General features: G+C 40.5%; 1 protein-coding gene across 1 annotated transcript in view; it reads right to left on the bottom strand.

Annotated features, from left to right (window-relative positions):
* LOC109891843 (follistatin-related protein 4) overlaps positions 1-12938 on the bottom strand; it is a 257024-nt gene that overhangs the window by 61694 nt on the left and 182392 nt on the right. The window contains exon 5 of the mRNA XM_031826907.1: positions 1571-1761. Within this exon, the coding sequence (XP_031682767.1) occupies positions 1571-1761 (191 nt within the window). The remainder of the gene's footprint in view (positions 1-1570; positions 1762-12938) is intronic.

Genomic DNA, 12938 nt, shown 5'->3' with positions numbered 1-12938 from the left:
CGTGGTGCTTGCCTACGGAGCAACATGAGGAACTGTGCCTCTCTACCTTCAGACTATGCTCAAGCCCTGCCAGTGGAGGCTCCTAAGAGGAAGAAGGGGAGGACCATCCTCCTCAGTAAATTTCATAAACATTTTAATTGTAAAACATTTGAAAAGTTTTCCTAAATATAATCACGTCACCAAATAAATGATTAAAACACGCTATATTGCAAAGAAGGTCTACAGTAGCCTCAACAGCACTCTATAGGGAAGCACAACGGTGTAGCCGGAGGACAACTAGCTTCCGCCCTCCTCTGGGTACATTGACTTCAATACAAAACCGAGGAGGCTCATGGTTCTCAACCCTTCCATAGACTTACACAGTAATTATGACAACTTCTGGAGGACGTCCTCCAGACTATCAGAGCTCTTTCAGCATGAACTGACATGTTGTCCACCCAATCAAAGGATCAGAGAATGATCTAGTACTGAAAGCATAAGCTACAGCTAGCTAGAACTGCAGTGTATAAAATATGGTGATTAGTTGACTCAAAGAGAGAGAAAGAAAATTGTTGAACATTGTTGAACAAAGATTGTCATTTTTTTTCAGTTTCACTTAGCTAGCAAATTCAACTAGCTAGTTTAGCCTACTGAAACACCCTGCTCAAACAGAGGGATGCTATGTTAGCTAGCTGGCTATGACTATCGAACACAACAGTGGAAATCTTCCAAGTCAAGGTAATATTTTGGTATTACAAATGTATTGTCACCGGGGCCCGCTGTTGTAACTGCTTATCGACTGTACACTGTAACTTTACTGCATGATTGTAGCGGGTTTACTAACACGTTAGTTATATTAGCTATGTTATCTATGGTGCCCATGATGTAGGCTGTATGTAGCGGTTTGGCTTGGAAAGTTTTTTTTCCGCCTGGTCACATACAGCTGATGTGTTGCGTGTTGAAGTCCACAAGTGAAGGGAAGAGCTGAGAGGAGGAGAGAGCATAGATGCAACAAGGACTTCTGTTGAAAAAGGTTTCTTAAATGGAAGCAAATGGAACAAACAGGGATAAACATACCTGAATTTGTCCAATAGAAACTCTTGTTGGACTAATGATTACACCCTATATCAGCTAGATGTAGGCAAGAGTGTGCAAGGCGGTATTGAATGTCACTCTCAGTCCATGTGTCACTGTTTGTGACCTCAAATTTGCCTCTCGACCTGTGTGCACCTACGTTGTAAACTTTCATTCATAGGCTAGGTTGTAGCAACCTCATGATGGGTATAGGGAGTATCATGTAGTAGCCTAAACCTATCGCTGTTACATTGATCTGGGTGAATGGAATATGAAAGTCATCCAAAACGCTGCAATAGAAATAAGGCCATGGCTCATGAACAATTTTTTTTGTTGGCCCCTCCTCATCTTAAACGGCACTGACCGCCACTGAACCCTACACCCCAACCCCGAGCCCCTTCTGGCATAGGGCAAGTAGAAGTAGATCACCCATGGATGGAGATGCATCCAATTAACACCAGTTAGTGTGGCTCTGATGCCCACCTTAATCCAATTCCCGCCCCAGAGAAGTACCCACCTGTTCCAGCTCGTCGCTGCACAGACGGCCATCCCCGTCCGTGTCCAGGTACTTAAACATGGTGTCCACCAGGGCTCTCTTCTGGTCCATGTCTCTCTTAATGTTCCTGTCCCCGCCATTCAGGCCTTTAGGCTGCATATCCAGCAGCATACTCTTCAGCTTGTTGTAATCTGCCATGGTGCACGTGTCTCCTATAACAACACAATACAGACTTTGAATTAACCTCAATTAGGTTATAATGACCTTACCGCTGCAGGACTAAATGATTTTGGAGGATGGTTAAGTGTGGAAGAGTGAGTGTATTAAATGTGTGTGTTTTTGTTTGCGTGTGTGCGTGCATGGGTTCTTGCTTGCTTGAGTGCGTGTGGCAGTGTGCGTATGTGTGTGCTTGCATAATGTGTTTTCGCGCAGGGGGTCCAATTAATTATGTATAATCCTCCAATCCACATGAAAACAAAAAGGTAAACAACCTCATTGAGATGCTTTAGACAGTTTTGTCCTCTTTCACTTGCTGAGGGATTAACACCCCATGTTTCAAACACAGCATCACATCCTGCCTGACTGCTCAGCATTCTGTCTCCCAGCCCGCTGATAAATATGTGCAGAGGAATGGAGGAGCCATGATTAATCAAGTGCAGCTGAGAGTGTGTTTATTCCTTACTTGAAATAAAATTGTGCAAACACAGGCCACCCGCTGTGGGCATCTTTAGGACTTGATGTGAATGGAGAGCATTGCTCCACTCCCCCCTTCCTCCCCCTTCCTTCCACCAGCTGCCTGTGAGAGTTGACAGGAGGTGGGAGGGGTGCCTGTGTATCTCCGCCAAGTGATGAGCGCACCAAATATTAAAAGCTCATTGATATGAATAAGTCATTAGAAAATGTCTCCCGATCGCTGCGAAGAGCCATACCCCCTCCTGCGAGGACCGGGGCCTGATTGCAATGCCTAATTCAGAATAGACATCAACATCAATTACAGCTAATAAATAACACAGAAAGACAACGTTGTACAAGATGCAGGCATCCAAAGCGTCCAACCTGCATCCCCTCTGGTTCCCCCACCCCACTGTAGCACTGATGCCTCAATGTCCTATCCGTTCACCCTCATGTCACTCCTAAACTCAACAAGAGTTCTGTTAAGCCTCTAAAAGGGAGAAATGTCTCCTACATTACGTCACGTTTCGTTGATTTTTGGTGAAGCATGCGGGCTGCCTGATGACTAAATTGGGTTCCTTTCTCTTCAGTGACAGGAGGGTTAACTGACATGCTACTTGAATTGTTAGCACCTCTCTTTGCAACACACGACCGAATCAAACAAACCAAACTTTAAAACACTTTTACCAGCTCTATTTTGCCTACCCGCTGCATTGTCTGTATGCGCAAAACTTGTGTCGTTGCAAAGACCTGCCGCTGGCACTGCTCTGGTGCTATCCATTAGCATGACAAGGGGTCATTTCAATGCTCCAGCCCTTTCTCTCTGACTACATTCAGTGGCTGATCAATCATTGATCAACCTGCCACGAAGAAGGGGAGGGATTCAATTTTCGACTTTTCAAATCGGGTAATGAAGTACATCTATCAAGGCGACTTTGTGAGGAGAAAGGTCGACGGTGATATGGGTTAAGTTCTTATGACACGCTATTAATCCAAGATCCTCGCTTTTTATGACCTTTCACAGACACACCCCACCATCCGCATCAGTCCGAGGCAATGTTATTCCTTCTGGGGGGACTGGAGTGTGCCACTTGTTGAAATGAATGTCCTTATTTTCCCTCAATGATGTCCTACCACCAGTAAGTCTTTTTTATTCTGCTGAAGACAGCAGCTGAGCGGCTGAAATTCACAGTACTCCCTGTTTGAAATGTTAGCTGCTTAAAGATGCACTCCAGAGCTTTTGTAGTTTTGAAAGTGGTGCTCGCTTTCAAAAGGGAGTAATGAATGATCTACCCGCCAACCTTTTTGATACAGGATGCAGTGATGCGTATTAAAACTGTCACCTGTGATCAAGCGAAGAGCGCTATGGTAGACAGCATCCAAAGGTTTAAGAGTAGGGGCTGCTGCATTCAGATAAATGGTGTCACCATAGTCAAGACCTGGCAGGAAAGTTGACTGTACAATCTGCTTTCTGCTGTTTAGGGAGAGGCATGATCTATTTCTATAAAAGAAGCCTACTTTAAATCTCGAGCTTATGTTTTTTAAACATCAAATTATTGTTAAACCAAAAGCCCAGAAAAATATAGGCGGGAACCTACCTGATTAAAGAATCATCCAATGCATAAAGGTGTAAGCCATCTGAAATACTTCTATGAGAATGACAAAATGGCATATATTTAGTATTTCCGGCATTAAGTAACAATTTTACCCATGCGGGACACCTTTAGTAATATCAACATAACTTAACTGCATACAGATACATTTTAGGGAACTAGTGAATTTTTTATATTTTTTTTCTCCAACCTTTATTTAACTAGGTAAGTCAGATAAAACACAATAAATGTACAAAGACATAACCCAAACTAAAGAATGGACAATTATTTTTTTTAAACGACTAAAAATAATCCAATTTAATTGAAAGAGTCGGTGTCTGAAAGCCTCTCATGAGCGGTTCTTAGCATCAGATCCAAGAGAGTAAAAGCTTGATCTAATACATCAAGTGTTGAAACCTTACTACAATCCCTCAAGGGTGTGAGCAGTGCTCCTGTTTGATTTATGATGGCTTGACCTCCATGGGCTGAGATGATTGGGTTATTTAAGCCATGCCATCTGTGTCCTGCTAATGGAAAAAGATTGACTTGCCTCTTAGGTAATTACGGAGATGATAGATCCTTTCCTCATACGTGAGGGACATCAGGTCGAAAGTAACTGTGAATCAAAGCATGGACCAGGGGTCCTTTGAGGGTTATCTGTTGCATGGACATTACCCTCATTGAGACATGAGCACATTAAATACTTGCCTGTTTAATTTAGACATAAGTCTTCACAGTGACAGCCTATAACTATGGCCCAGAGCTAACTAAAGTAGCCTGCGATGCAGCAAATAACGGGAGCCACATACTGCATGAGAGAACTCTACTTCTGTTCTCAATCTGGCTGGGTAAATAAAGTGTGCGCAGACAAAAGACAATCAACAACAGAGAGGCCATTTCAAAATCTCATCTCTCTTTTCAGCCCAACTCAGCAAATCGTCAAATCTATGCTGTTACAAAGCTGCAAGAATTTGACTGTAGTGAAACTGGAATGTTTGTCGTAAGAGCTTTGCCAAGGGAACACTATAACATTTGTTTTGTGAAAATGGTTCTGAGGGACAAAAAAGACAATGGGTGTTTATCATAAGAGCAAGCCAAAAGGAAAGGCAAGCTACATAAGAGAAGCAATCAATGTTCCAAACACGTTTTGAGATCCCAATGTTCACATTATTTAAGTGGTGGTGCCATGGTGTCATGCCTTAAGTATTGCTATTTGCAGAATAGCAATACTTAATTATATATGTTTACTTCTATTGGCATTTGTTTGATTAATCCATTCTCTGAAAAATCTATAATCTCCCAATAGCAATGCCATGTTATGTAGCAAGTTTCCCAGAAACTCTCAATTGGGACAGCTTGAGCTTTTGACAGAGCTCAGGAAAGTGTATTCCCAGCTAGCACATAACGTTCTGAGATCCATATGTTTCTTAAAGCTTGGTGAGAGCGTGCTTGTACTATGGTTATTTTGCATACAACCTTTCCACAAATATCTGGAAATGGTGTAGGATAGTTGCTTGGCTTTGGAACATTATCAGCCCATTAAAAAATAATATTCATTACTTTAACACAGGGCTGCCCAACCCTATTCCTGGAGATCTACTGTCCTGTAGGTGTTCAGCCCAACCCTAATTTAGCATATCTGATTCAGCTAGTTAAGGTCTTGTTGAGCAGCTATAAGTAGAATAGGTGTGTAAAATTAGGATGGGATTGAAAACTCACAGGACGGTAGAGCTCCAGGAAGAGGGCTTGGGGAGCCAAAGTTCAAACACGGTACATTTAATTTCAACTTTGGTAATGTTCTAGGAATTTGTTCTGGTTTGACATTGGAAATGTTCTCAAATAGTTCAGAGAATGTAAAGAAACGAAAAGAAATTGTGGGAATTTCAGTACTTCAGCATAACGTTTCCTACAGGTTTTCTCATGATTCTATATGATTCTAAAGTCATGTTCTCACAATTCTCAAATTGATCAGAGAACGTTAAGAAAACTTCCATATAGAAACACAAGAAAACATTAATAACATTCAGAGAATATTCTAAGAATTGTATTTAAAAACACACATTTGTTCTCAGAATGTGAAGGAAATGTCCATAAAAAAACCACAAGAACATTTTCAGAACGTTCAGAGAATGTTCTAAGAATGCTATTTAAAAACATATACATTTGGTTATAAGAATGAACAAAACGCTCTCTAAATGTTCACTTCTGTTCTCAGAACTTAAAAAAATTAAATCTGTTTTACCGGTCAGGAAACGTATGGCTTCGTATCCACAACCAATGGGAAACCAAAAACCTAGGTACCCACAACTTCCAAGGAACCAAATGTGCTAGCTGGGTTATATCATATTATAATATTTTCAGATCAATGCCATTGATTCGGAGGACAGTAGTTTGACAGCCATTGAGTAATCTCAAGTAAATCTCAATAGCTCTCCCAACATTTTAGTCATGTCTTACATTTCAAAATGATGCCATTAGATTAGCTGAGTAAAGACATCCAGTCTTCCCCCATATGTTCTGCCGTCAGGATGTGTGTGTGCTTGGCAAACCTTATCTGACTCACTGCACCTTGGGACAGGCTAAATGAGAACTCATTGCAACATGAGAGTTATTGGCAGAGCAGTGAAGGAGAAATACTATAGAGGACTGACTGCTGTGGAAAACTAAAGTGCTCAAACCGTGCATCGGTACTATGTGTGACTCGTTTCAGGAAACTAGGCATATATCACACATCACTACTTCACAGGAGATGCATTTGAACGTAAACATTTTCTAAAATCAAAATGCCTTCTGGAACATGTGAACTTTCATGTGTCTTAATAACAAACTTGTATGCCATCTGTAAATACAAATAAAATGGTTAAATTGCGAGCCCAGTTGGTTCAGCCACGGAAAAAGACAGGAACCGTCCCGATTGCCATATGATTTGCTGAGATAATGGAAGAACTGGACATGCCAAGAGATGAGTTTGGATTGGTCTGCCATGAAGCACACTTCTGTCTATAACATGAACAGCTGAGTATGTGTAGGTACTCCTTTCTAACACAAAAGTGTTGCTTATGCTCTCCATTTTCTGGAAGACTGAGTTTTGAATTCAGTGGACTGCCCGGTGGAAGCAGAGTACAATAACTAAGAGATAGAGACTATTGAAGTGTTTGATTGCAAAAGCGGAGGGAGTCCAAAAGAGAACACAGAAGGTCTGTTGTATAAAACACCTGTCTCTGGATTACATCGTAAAACTAAGGGCAACCATGGCATATGTGACAGAGAGGGAGAAGCATTTAACCATGTATACGGGTAATAGTCTAGCTAGCTACATTTTCAGATATTATACATTTATAATTTTGTCAAAAGTCATTTTCATTGCAAGTTAAGGATTATGGTTCATGGTTTAGCTAGCTACACTATGAAAGCAACTATTTCACTGTACCATTTACACCTTCTGTATCCTGTGCATGTGACAAATAAACTTAGACTTTATTTGATATAGTGTGTGTTTACCAGAGATGGTAATGTGAGGAACAACATGACCTGCACCAAAGTCAAATTAGGATATAACATTAGGTCAACGAGACAGTGTCCAAGTTCTAAAATTGTCTGGTAGAATGCTCTATTTTATTTTGTCACACTCAGAACCGCAAGCTATTTTCTGTAATTAGCTTGCCATTCATTTGTAAATAATGATCTTGATGTGAGTTTAATTGTTAATTCATTTTTAAAACTAGATATAAACTTAAGACATTGTCAGCTATATGTTATCATCATTACTTGAACTGGCTAGCTAGCTGGTTGGAAACAAACCAAAACATTGTTTAGATAGTTGCTTTTAGTTGCCTAGTTTGCTAGATTGACATGTACTTGGATGGGTTTATTGGTCTTAAAATACACTAGTTGTGCTATTTTGGACCACCAGGCTGCTGATGTCATGCAGCCTGTCGCATTTGTGTTTATATTTTTCATAACGACAATGACAAGTTTGATGTCGGATGACAATATAATGTTCATGATGTCCCTGCGACAATTGCGTACAGACATGTCGATTGAAGTAGCTTTTAGTCTTGTAATCTTTGGTTGTTTGGTACACTACTGTACTCACTGTTTAGCACATGACCTCACATGTGAATCCTTAAAGAGATGGGTGGGGCTAAGACTTAAAATGGTGTGAACAACGCTGAATAGGTGTAGACAAAGAAGAGCTCTCCAGAAGGTGTACCAAAACATTCAAGGGCCATTTTCTCAAAAGTGGGGTAAGTTTATCAACTTTGAAACCAGAATTACTTTCCCATTGTTCCTCAACTATAATATATGATATACCATTTTCTAGCTGAGTCTTTACTTTTGTGCAATGTAAAAAACGCAATTTCAAATTTTGCTACATAGGACCGAATCGAGCCAGTCGGTCACATATGCTAGCTGTACCTCCCTCTCAGTCTCTACATTCTGGATCAAATAGTTATCCAAGTAATAGCCCAGTTCAACTTCAAAGTACAAAACAAGGCTTTAGTGATATAAGACAGGAATATGTCTCAATTTCCAAATGGCTGAACACCAACACTTGGCAATCCTTAACATTTTTAAAAAATTAAAAAAATTAAAAATACTTGGTAATCCTGAATTGGGCTGATCTAAAATGGAATGTGCAAACAAACACCTTACAGACATAAGTTAATAGCATTCAAAAGTAATCAAATGTACTCTGTTATGCAGGACGGTCCACATGAGAGGAAGGAGAAGAAAACATCTTGTGAAAAATGAAGAATATGGGCATTAGATTGTGTCTGCAGTTACAGAGGTAGAGAAGCAATTAAAAAAGGGATCGCTTCACTAGCGTCATAACTGCACTGATTCCAACCTAAACAAATCCTTCTACTGTAATGAGATTGAATTCTTGAACTTGTTGTAGAAATCAGAACAGGAAAGTAGCCATCCCGATATACACATTACATTACTACTTTCCCACAGGGCAGAAAAGTACAGTAATCACAAACTATTAAACACTTTTTTTCTACCTCACAGTCAAGTTCAATCATGGTCCATCGCGCCCCCCTTTGTGAGTGTTTATGACGCACTGCAGGTGTAATGTACAGTCTGGTAACTTTCACAGTCATTACTCCTTCCATGACCCCCTACACAACCTTACACTTTACCAATATGTTTCTCAACCAGTTAAATCACCAACACAATCAAACCCAGAAATAAACCCCCACCTGACAGTCCTTAAAAAGAGGTGCACTTGCCCCTGCCATCACTCCGCTTTTAGATTAGGAGTACAAGTGTAGGGCGTATATTAGATTTTTAGCATACTCCCCCCCACCACACCTTCAGTGTAAACTACAGTAATCTCCTGGCTTGTCCTGTCTGTTACCTGAGCTGGGGCTGCAGACTGCCGTCTCAGGGGGAAAGAGGGTTTAAAATGCCTGGCTAGCTGCTTAGGACCGCAGCCTCAGCGAGACCCATCCACACTGAGACCGAGCACAAACAGCCATCATTAGCCTGCTCCGTCACACTGGTGACCTTCAGAGGCTTGAAAGGGAGATGGTAAAATGACTTGGGGAAAGGCACAGAAACTGTACTGTGTGCACTGTTGCTACTGTAAGCTGTATGTAAACAATCAATGAGTGTAAATCATATGTTTGAAATGAATATGGAAACCTAGCAACAAGATGAAAGATACAGAATTAATAACTGCAGAGGTACTCATCAACTTGTGCCTGATTGCTTAGACTTGCTCAGTGTATAAGCAGGGAGAGCGAGAACGTCAATAACCCCCCCCCCCCCCCCCCACACACACACACACACCTAGAAAGATGTCATGACATTTCAACAGTGACCGTCCCTCCTATAGACAAGCAGAGAAGGACTATGTAAAGGGCCCTATTTTGTAGTTCTGAGCATATGCAATATGTTTGCTTCCAACCAAAACAAATGTTTGACTCCCACACAAAATTACTCCTTTACTTATTTTTAGGTTTAAGGAAGTGTGTAGATCGCATTCTTTATCGTAGAGCTATGAAAATGATGTATTTAGTTAGATCAGCCTGCTCGAGACAAATTCAGTGATTGCTTCGCCATGTCTGTGCCGTAAAGTAGTCGAGCTCGATAAATGTTTTTATAAAGGAACACCCCCTTGACGTAACGTTGCGCCGACCACTAGTAGAAGGCAAATACACGTTTAGGACGTTGACATGGTCATAGGTAGGTCTGGATGGCTATCTTCTGACTTCTAAAATGGTGAGAAATCAATAAAATCTCTAATCTAAACATATACATATACATATTTATTTAAGCAATTCTAGGGCCCGATTTCAGGGACTGTCAGCTTAAGAGGATCCATTGAATAAGAGACATTTACAGAACTTGGATGATACAGTTTAACTTTGGACAACAGAAAATATTTTTTGACTTTCAATAAATGAGTGATTAAAAAAATGAGGAGGTAAAATAACGAGGACAATGGGTTCCTCTCTCTTTGCTACAGCATGAGCAGGTACCTGACTCTGGAAAAGCATTATGTTCATTTACAATACAGTGGAATAGCAAAGCAGGAAGAAGACAAAATGAAGAAAAGAAAGTGAGATGGCAAAGAAAACATAAGGGAACAGCCCTTTCATTCTCTCACGACTTCCATAGTCAGAAAGAGAAATGGAGATGCTATGTCTCCCTTTCATCTCCGAGTTTTGTCTTTCAACTAAATTTTTATCTTTGACTGTTTCCCTTAAAGAGGAGTTTTCATCTTCTTTCTCCCTCGCTGCTGCACTGAGAGGACATTTTTCTCATGTAATGCATAACTACCGTCATGCATATCCACCTGCCCGGAATGTGCAATGATGACACTTAAATGCAAAATCATTAATATACTTCAGTCATATGACATTGATTTAAGACAGGGCTCTTTTTTAAAGGTGTGAAAAAAAATCTGGAAAACTTTTTGTACAGATGCTTAGATAACTTGCTTTAACACTTGAAAAGAGAATAATCACATTTCCATATATTTTTGGGAAAGGAGGGTATGGGGATTAGGTGATAGGCAATTGTCATAGCATCCATTTGTTTTACTTTTGTGAAAAACTTTGTATAGATAGATATGCTTTGTTTAAAACACATTTGAGCTTCATTCGATTCAATTATGTATGGGCCAAGATCAATGCTTGAGCTGCAGTATAGTTCAAGCCAGTTGTTTATAACTCTATTATGTTTCAGCTCTAGGTTTGTTTCTTTTTTCCAAAGTAGGCAAAGTAGTTTGCTGTTTGATTTCCATGTTTCAATCCCCATATCTACACAAATTATTGGAAGCTCATTTCAATTTGTGCTTATGAAAAGCTGAACCTGTTCCTCCATTGCAGATCCATGCAATCATTGTTGTTCCAATTTACAGATGAACAATTACAGTGTGATAACGTTTGCTACAGAATAACTGTAATGTTTGGTAGCGACTTTAACAAAAAATACATTGTATAATTCTCATGATATACTTTTGATACTTCTTAACCTACCATGTCAGTATTTCACAAATACAATTTGTTCTCAGTTATCTACTTCAGTGAATGAAGGATACTGAAATACCCAATGATGGCATATCTATTTTTAACAACAAAGTCAATGTTGGAAAAGATAATGAAAAAGCATGCCAACTTTGTTTTATCAAAAACAGATCAACCCAGTTAAATTGTGTGCTAATATGTCTACTCTTCACTTTCTGAAATAACCATACAGTACTTACCAAACTCAGACACAGGGCCAAGTGCTATGCAAGTTTTCAGTGACCACCAGAGCTTCCATTAGACTAAAACATCTGCCAGTGAGCACCAACTCTCACTAATGCCATGGACTGCTATTGACCCATGAAACCATTACTCTCTGATGCAACCTTCAGGGGCAATTTTAGAATAAGCTGTTCGTATGACAGGTAATATAAGTTGACTGCACAAACACCGCTGGGGAGGAGGTGCAATCTTTCCTCAAGCACAGTAGGCCTACACAGGTTACTGCATTCACACTGCTGGCTGATATGCAAGAATCCTTGTTTTAAATGGAACAAAAATGCCAGAATTGAGAAAAAAATTGCAATCACATCTCCTTCTGGCACTACATTAATAAGCAATATTTCCCTTGTCATAGATGGTCTCTATTTATTTGACGAGGAAAGACACCCCCCCCCCCCCCCAACTCCTATTGGTTGCCTGGAGGTGCGTTGCATTGGTACGCCGTGGATTGATGTCGAGTCATTAGTGGTTTACACTCGGAGCTCCTCAACCTCCTCCCTCTCTCTGCCAGCAGGTAGAAATAGTGTGAGGGGAAGTCATTAACCAGGGAACAGAACTAATGAAGGGATAAATTAATAACAAAACAACAAAGAAATGCAGCATGGTTTACCCTGCCTGGCTCCTACCTGGCTGCAGGTTCGTTATACTATCTGGGTCAGAAACGTCTGCAATGGGGAAGAAATCTTTGAGGAAATGCAAGAAACACATTTTTGCCGATGTCTCATTGACTATTAATAATGAGCTGACCTGGTTGAACACAGTGAGTGATTCAGACCACACCACCTCATCTATATATAGAACTGTGTGAATGTTGAACAGGCAAATGTATCATTGGCCTGGCCAGTTAAGCATGCACCACTTCAACCACAGTCCCCTTCAGAGAATTGCCTCTAAAACTCTGTGACTTTTTAGTGGCTATGTGAAATTCTCTTTCACCCCCATGTTGTGAATCTATACCAGCATATGGATTCCCGCTGCTGGATGGATTTCCAACATTATAATCTCATAACTGTGAGAGTCACTCTTTTAGCATGAGGTTGTCAGATAGAATGGCATGTTTCAAAGCAGGGGTCTGAAGCTATTAAAATACCCATTGGCTCCCTGTCCCCTCAAGATCACCAGTCGAGCCTTCTATCCCACAAGCCTGTCACTCACACCAACAAATTTAAGAGAGGGTAATCTCAGAGGTCCATGGAATTGACTTCTAAATGGAAGTAACACGATTCATTCTCTTATTTTTTTTCCCTTTCCCCCACCTTTTCAGGGGCTTCGTCATTAGGCCCGGGCTTGACAACGCAGGCTAAATGAACAGGAGACTCAGACAGGGAGGAATGTGGGTCAGGATGATAATATGCAACACAC

The sequence above is a fragment of the Oncorhynchus kisutch genome, linkage group LG6 (genome assembly GCF_002021735.2).
Source record: "Oncorhynchus kisutch isolate 150728-3 linkage group LG6, Okis_V2, whole genome shotgun sequence".
In the NCBI taxonomy this organism is placed as follows: Eukaryota; Metazoa; Chordata; class Actinopteri; order Salmoniformes; family Salmonidae; genus Oncorhynchus; species Oncorhynchus kisutch.
This window is presented reverse-complemented; position numbering and strand designations above follow the sequence as displayed.